Below are 7500 nucleotides of genomic sequence, written 5' to 3'. Positions count from 1 at the left end.
TCCACATTGACTCTGTACCGGTACCCCCTGTATATAGCCTCCACATTGACTCTGTACCGGTACCCCCTGTATATAGCCTCCACACTGACTCTGTACCAGTACCACCTGTATATAGCCTCCACATTGACTCTGTACCGGTACCCCCTGTATATAGCCTCCACATTGACTCTGTACCGGTACCCCCTGTATATAGCCTCCACATTGACTCTGTACCGGTACCCTCTGTATACAGCCTCCACATTGACTCTGTACCGGTACCCCCTGTATATAGCCTCCACACTGACTCTGTACCGGTACATCCTGTATATAGCCTCCACACTGACTCTGTACCGGTACATCCTGTATATAGCCTCGTTATTCTTATTTTATTGTGTTACTTTTTTAAAATCAAATTCTTTAACTTTAGTTTATTTGGTAAATATTTTATATAGCCTCCACATTGACTCTGTACCGGTACCCCCTGTATATAGCCTCCACATTGACTCTGTACCGGTACCCCCTGTATATAGCCTCCACATTGACTCTGTACCGGTACCCCCTGTATATAGCCTCCACATTGACTCTGTACCGGTACCCTCTGTATATAGCCTCCACATTGACTCTGTACCGGTACCCCCTGTATATAGCCTCCACATTGACTCTGTACCGGTACCCCCTGTATATAGCCTCCACATTGACTCTGTAACGGTACACCCTGTATATAGCCTCCACATTGACTCTGTACCGGTACCCCCTGTATATAGCCTCCACATTGACTCTGTACCGGTACCCCCTGTATATAGCCTCCACATTGACTCTGTACCGGTACCCCCTGTATATAGCCTCCACACTGACTCTGTACCGGTACACCCTGTATATAGCCTCCACATTGACTCTGTACCATAACACCCTGTATATAGCCTCCACATTGACTCTGTACCATAACACCCTGTATATAGCCTCCACATTGACTCTGTACCGGTACCCCCTGTATATAGCCTCCACATTGACTCTGTACCGGTACCCTCTGTATATAGCCTCCACACTGACTCTGTACTGGTACCCCCTGTATATAGCCTCCACATTGACTCTGTACCGGTACCCCCTGTATATAGCCTCCACATTGACTCTGTACCGGTACCCCCTGTATATAGTCTCCACATTGACTCTGTACTGGTACCCCCTGTATATAGCCTCCACATTGACTCTGTACTGGTACCCCCTGTATATAGCCTCCACATTGTACTGGTACCCCCTGTATATAGCCTCCTCATTGACTCTGTACTGGTACATCCTGTATATAGCCTCCACATTGACTCTGTACCGGTACCCCCTGTATATAGCCTCCTCATTGACTCTGTACCGGTACACCCTGTATATAGCCTCCACATTGACTCTGTACTGGTACCCCCTGTATATAGCCTCCACATTGACTCTGTACCAGTACCCCCTGTATACAGCCTCCACATTGACTCTGTACCGGTACACCCTGTATATAGCCTCCACATTGACTCTGTACTGGTACCCCCTGTATATAGCCTCCACATTGACTCTGTACCAGTACACCCGGTATATAGCCTCCACAAGGTGTTAGAAAGCATTTCAAGGTAAGGTCTACCTGTTGTATTTGGCACAAGTGAATAATAAAGTTGGATTTGAATAAAGAATAGAAACAGGACATGAAATGCAGTGTGTATTTATTCAGCTCGTCTCTTCCTCGGATGGGGCCACAGTGTCTCCTGACCCCTCCTGTCTCAGCCTCCAGTATTTATGCTGCAGTAGTTTATGTGTCGGGGGGCTAGGGTCAGTTTGTTATATCTGGAGTACTTCTCCTGTCCTATTCGGTGTCCTGTGTGAATCTAAGTGTGCGTTCTCTAATTCTCTCCTTCTCTCTTTCTTTCTCTCTCTCGGAGGACCTGAGCCCTAGGACCATGTCCCAGGACTACCTGACATGAGGACTCCTTGCTGTCCCCAGTCCACCTGACTGTGCTGCTGCTCAGTTTCAACTGTTCTGCCTTATTATTATTCGACCATGCTGGTCATTTATGAACATTTGAACATCTTGGCCATGTTCTGTTATAATCTCTACCCGGCACAGCCAGAAGAGGACTGGCCACCCCACATAGCCCGGTTCCTCTCTAGGTTTCTTCCTAGGTTTTGGCCTTTCTAGGGAGTTTTTCCTAGCCACCGTGCTTTTACACCTGCATTGTTTGCTGTTTGGGGTTTTAGGCTGGGTTTCTGTACAGCACTTTGAGATATCAGCTGATGTACGAAGGGCTATATAAATAAATTTGATTTGATTTGATTTGATTGAATTCTGTGAACACTGATATAATAACTGATATAAGCAGATGAGAAGAGAGAGAGAAGCAGGTGAGAAGAGAGAGAGAAGCAGGTGAGAAGAGAGAGAGAAGCAGGTGAGAAGAGAGAGAGAAGCAGGTGAGAAGAGAGAGAGAAGCAGGTGAGAAGAGAGAGAAGCAGGTGAGAAGAGAGAGAGAGCAGGTGAGAAGAGAGAGATAAGCAGATGAGAAGAGAGAGAGAAGCAGGTGAGAAGAGAGAGAAGCAGGTGAGAAGAGAGAGAGAAGCAGGTGAGAAGAGAGAGAAGCAGGTGAGAAGAGAGAGAGAAGCAGGTGAGAAGAGAGAGAGAAGCAGGTGAGAAGAGAGATAAGCAGATGAGAAGAGAAGCAGAGAGAAGCAGGTGAGAAGAGAGAAGCAGATGAGAGAAGAGAGAAGCAGATGAGAAGAGAAGCAGGTGAGAAGCAGGTGAGAAGAGAGAGAGAGCAGGTGAGAAAGAGAGAGAAGCAGATGAGAAGAGAGAAGAGATGAAGAGAGAAGCAGGTGAGAAGAGAGAGAGAAGCAGGTGAGAAGAGAGAGAGAAGCAGGTGAGAAGAGAGAGAAGCAGGTGAGAAGAGAGAGAGAAGCAGATGAGAAGAGAGAGAGAAGCAGGTGAGAAGCAGGTGAGAAGAGAGAGAGAAGCAGGTGAGAAGAGAGAGAGAAGCAGGTGAGAAGAGAGAGAGAAGCAGGTGAGAAGAGAGAGAGAAGCAGGTGAGAAGAGAGAGAGAAGCAGGTGAGAAGAGAGAGAGAAGCAGGTGAGAAGAGAGAGAGAAGCAGGTGAGAAGAGAGAGAGAAGCAGGTGAGAAGAGAGAGAGAAGCAGGTGAGAAGAGAGAGAGAAGCAGGTGAGAAGAGAGAGAGAAGCAGGTGAGAAGAGAGAGAGAAGCAGGTGAGAAGAGAGAGAGAAGCAGGTGAGAAGAGAGAGAGAAGCAGGTGAGAAGAGAGAGAGCAGATGAGAAGAGAGAGAGAAGCAGGTGATGAGAAGAGAGAGAGAAAGCAGATGAGAAGAGAGAGAAGCAGGTGAGAAGAGAGAGAGAGAAGCAGGTGAGAAGAGAGAGAGAAGCAGGTGAGAATGTGTGTGTGTGTAACAGTGTGTGTGTGTAACAGTGTGTGTTTGTGTAACAGTGTGTGTGTGTAACAGTGTGTGTGTGTAACAGTGTGTGTAACAGTGTGTGTGTGTGTGTGTGTGTGTGTGTGTGTGTGTGTGTGTGTGTGTGTGTGTGTGTGTGTGTGTGTGTGTGTGTGTGTAACAGTGTGTGTGTGTAACAGTGTGTGTGTGTGTGTGTGTGTGTGTGTGTGTGTGTGTGTGTGTGTGTGTGTGTGTGTAACAGTGTGTGTGTGTAACCGTGTGTGTGTGTGTGTGTGTAACAGTGTGTGTGTGTGTGTGTGTGTGTACAGTGTGTGTGTGTGTGTGTGTGTGTGTGTGTAATAGTGTGTGTGTGTGTAACAGTGCGTGTGTGTGTGTTTGTGTGTGTGTGTGTGTGTGTGTGTGTGTGTGTGTAACAGTGTGTGTGTGTGTGTGTGTGTGTGTGTGTGTGTGTGTGTGTGTGTGTGTGTGTGTGTGTGTGTGTGTGTGTGTGTGTGTGTGTGTGTGTGTGTGTGTGTGTGTGTGTGTGTGTGTGTGTGTGTGTGTGTGTGTGTGTGTGTGTGTGTGTGTGTGTGTGTGTAACAGTGTGTGTGTGTGTGTGTGTGTGTGTGTGTGTGTGTGTGTGTGTGTGTGTGTGTGTGTGTGTGTGTAACAGTGTGTGTGTGTAACAGTGTGTGTGTGTGTGTAACAGTGTGTGTGTGTGTGTGTGTGTGTGTGTGTGTGTGTGTGTGTGTGTGTGTGTGTGTGTAACAGTGTGTGTGTGTGTAACAGTGTGTGTGTGTGTGTAACAGTGTGTGTGTGTGTGTGTGTGTGTGTGTGTGTGTGTGTGTGTGTGTGTGTGTGTGTGTGTAACAGTGTGTGTGTGTGTGTGTGTAACAGTGTGTGTGTGTGTGTGTGTGTGTGTGTGTGTGTGTGTGTGTGTGTGTGTGTGTGTGTGTGTGTAACAGTGTGTGTGTAACAGTGTGTGTGTGTGTGTGTGTGTAACAGTGTGTGTGTGTGTGTGTGTAACAGTGTGTGTGTGTGTGTGTGTAACAGTGTGTGTGTGTGTGTGTGTGTGTGAACAGTGTGTGTGTGTGTGTGTGTGTAACAGTGTGTGTGTGTGTGTTTGTGTGTGTGTGTGTTTGTGTGTGTAACAGTGTGTGTGTGTGTGTGTAACAGTGTGTGTGTGTGTGTGTGTGTGTGTGTGTGTGTGTGTGTGTGTGTGTGTGTGTGTGTGTGTGTGTGTGTGTGTGTGTGTGTGTAACAGTGTGTGTGTGTGTGTGTAACAGTGTGTGTAACAGTGTGTGTAAAGAAGGCGAGAGAATAAAGTCTGGTATTATAATAATGTATTTGTGGTCAGGTCTCCATACAGTCAAAGAGTAAAACCACTCAGAGTCTCAAATGGCATCCTAATCCCTACTCGTCACAAACACTATTTACAAGTAGAAGGACCCTTTTCTCCGAGTTTTAATCTTTCGCCATAACATGTTGGCGACCAAAGTAGAGACGAAAAGGCTTCTGTTTGGGACGGAGCCGACTGCTCGTTATCCACACGGCCTTTTCTTCATCGTCCTCAATTCAGTCTCTCGACCGTGATATAATTATAGGAACAAAACAAAACAACCAAAAACAGCAGCACAACAGTCCTCACTCTAATAGGTCAAGGGGTTAGAGTTCGGGGGGTCAGGAACAGAATGGTGGACTAATTTAAGGACCTAAATCAATATTTCCCCCACAAAAAACTTCAGGAGGGGAAGAGCGAAAGAGAGAGAGATAGAAATAGACAGATGTCGCTCTGATCCAAAATATATATATATATATATACAGATGTAAAGTTGAAGAGATAGAAATAGACAGATATAAAGTTGAAGAGATAGAAATAGACAGATGTAAAGTTGAAGAGATAGAAATAGACAGATGTAAAGTTGAAGAGATAGAAATAGACAGATGTAAAGTTGAAGAGATAGAACTAGGCAGATGTAAAGTTGAAGAGATAGAACTAGACAGATGTAAAGTTGAAGAGATAGAACTAGACAGGTGTAAAGTTGAAGAGATAGAACTAGACAGATGTAAAGTTGAAGAGATAGAAATAGACAGATGTAAAGTTGAAGAGATAGAACTAGACAGGTGTAAAGTTGAAGAGATAGAACTGGACAGATGTAAAGTTGAAGAGATAGAACTAGACAGATGTAAAGTTGAAGAGATAGAAATAGACAGATGTAAAGTTGAAGAGATAGAAATAGACAGATGTAAAGTTGAAGAGATAGAACTGGACAGATGTAAAGTTGAAGAGATAGAACTAGACAGATGTAAAGTTGAAGAGATAGAACTAGACAGATGTAAAGTTGAAGAGATAGAACTAGACAGGTGTAAAGTTGAAGAGATAGAACTGGACAGGTGTAAAGTTGAAGAGATAGAAATAGACAGATGTAAAGTTGAAGAGATAGAACTAGACAGATGTAAAGTTGAAGAGATAGAACTAGACAGATGTAAAGTTGAAGAGATAGAACTAGACAGATGTAAAGTTGAAGAGATAGAACTAGACAGGTGTAAAGTTGAAGAGATAGAACTGGACAGATGTAAAGTTGAAGAGATAGAACTAGACAGATGTAAAGTTGAAGAGATAGAACTGGACAGATGTAAAGTTGAAGAGATAGAACTAGACAGATGTAAAGTTGAAGAGATAGAACTAGACAGATGTAAAGTTGAAGAGATAGAACTGGACAGATGTAAAGTTGAAGAGATAGAACTGGACAGATGTAAAGTTGAAGAGATAGAACTAGACAGATGTAAAGTTGAAGAGATAGAACTGGACAGATGTAAAGTTGAAGAGATAGAACTAGACAGATGTAAAGTTGAAGAGATAGAACTAGACAGGTGTAAAGTTGAAGAGATAGAACTAGACAGATGTAAAGTTGAAGAGATAGAACTAGACAGATGTAAAGTTGAAGAGATAGAACTAGACAGATGTAAAGTTGAAGAGATAGAACTAGACAGATGTAAAGTTGAAGAGATAGAACTAGACAGGTGTAAAGTTGAAGAGATAGAAATAGACAGATGTAAAGTTGAAGAGATAGAACTAGACAGATGTAAAGTTGAAGAGATAGAAATAGACAGATGTAAAGTTGAAGAGATAGAACTAGACAGGTGTAAAGTTGAAGAGATAGAACTGGACAGATGTAAAGTTGAAGAGATAGAAATAGACAGGTGTAAAGTTGAAGAGATAGAACTAGACAGGTGTAAAGTTGAAGAGATAGAACTAGACAGATGTAAAGTTGAAGAGATAGAACTAGACAGATGTAAAGTTGAAGAGATAGAACTGGACAGGTGTAAAGTTGAAGAGATAGAACTAGACAGGTGTAAAGTTGAAGAGATAGAACTAGACAGATGTAAAGTTGAAGAGATAGAACTAGACAGATGTAAAGTTGAAGAGATAGAAATAGACAGATGTAAAGTTGAAGAGATAGAAATAGACAGATGTAAAGTTGAAGAGATAGAACTAGACAGGTGTAAAGTTGAAGAGATAGAACTGGACAGATGTAAAGTTGAAGAGATAGAAATAGACAGGTGTAAAGTTGAAGAGATAGAACTAGACAGGTGTAAAGTTGAAGAGATAGAACTAGACAGATGTAAAGTTGAAGAGATAGAACTAGACAGATGTAAAGTTGAAGAGATAGAACTGGACAGGTGTAAAGTTGAAGAGATAGAACTAGACAGGTGTAAAGTTGAAGAGATAGAACTGGACAGATGTAAAGTTGAAGAGATAGAACTAGACAGATGTAAAGTTGAAGAGATAGAACTGGACAGATGTAAAGTTGAAGAGATAGAACTAGACAGATGTAAAGTTGAAGAGATAGAACTGGACAGATGTAAAGTTGAAGAGATAGAACTGGACAGGTGTAAAGTTGAAGAGATAGAAATAGACAGATGTAAAGTTGAAGAGATAGAAATAGACAGATGTAAAGTTGAAGAGATAGAAATAGACAGATGTAAAGTTGAAGAGATAGAAATAGACAGATGTAAAGTTGAAGAGATAGAAATAGACAGATGTAAAGTTGAAGAGATAGAAATAGACAGATGTAAAGTTGAAGAGATAGAACTAGACAGATGTAAAGTTGAAGAG

The 7500-nt window shown here is 42.8% G+C and overlaps 2 protein-coding genes across 3 annotated transcripts in view; one reads left to right on the top strand and one right to left on the bottom strand.

The window, feature by feature from the left end:
• The first annotated feature begins 4862 nt into the window (after positions 1-4862).
• LOC127906915 (uncharacterized) overlaps positions 4863-7500 on the top strand; it is a 2835-nt gene continuing 197 nt past the window's right edge. The window contains exons 1-7 of the mRNA XM_052460725.1: positions 4863-4969; positions 5205-5414; positions 5445-5504; positions 5565-5774; positions 6105-6254; positions 6285-6584; positions 7275-7366. Coding sequence (XP_052316685.1) covers positions 4863-4969; positions 5205-5414; positions 5445-5504; positions 5565-5774; positions 6105-6254; positions 6285-6584; positions 7275-7366 — 1129 coding nt within the window. The remainder of the gene's footprint in view (positions 4970-5204; positions 5415-5444; positions 5505-5564; positions 5775-6104; positions 6255-6284; positions 6585-7274; positions 7367-7500) is intronic.
• The window catches only part of LOC127906640 (dachshund homolog 2-like), a 28235-nt gene continuing 28130 nt past the window's right edge, over positions 7396-7500 (bottom strand). For both annotated transcript variants that reach the window (XM_052459121.1, XM_052459122.1), the window contains exon 8: positions 7396-7500. This exon is cut by the window's right edge and continues 303 nt beyond it. The gene's annotated coding sequence lies outside the window, so the exon portion shown is untranslated.

The sequence above is a fragment of the Oncorhynchus keta genome, chromosome 13, assembly GCF_023373465.1.
Source record: "Oncorhynchus keta strain PuntledgeMale-10-30-2019 chromosome 13, Oket_V2, whole genome shotgun sequence".
Lineage (NCBI taxonomy): Eukaryota > Metazoa > Chordata > Actinopteri > Salmoniformes > Salmonidae > Oncorhynchus > Oncorhynchus keta.
This window is presented reverse-complemented; position numbering and strand designations above follow the sequence as displayed.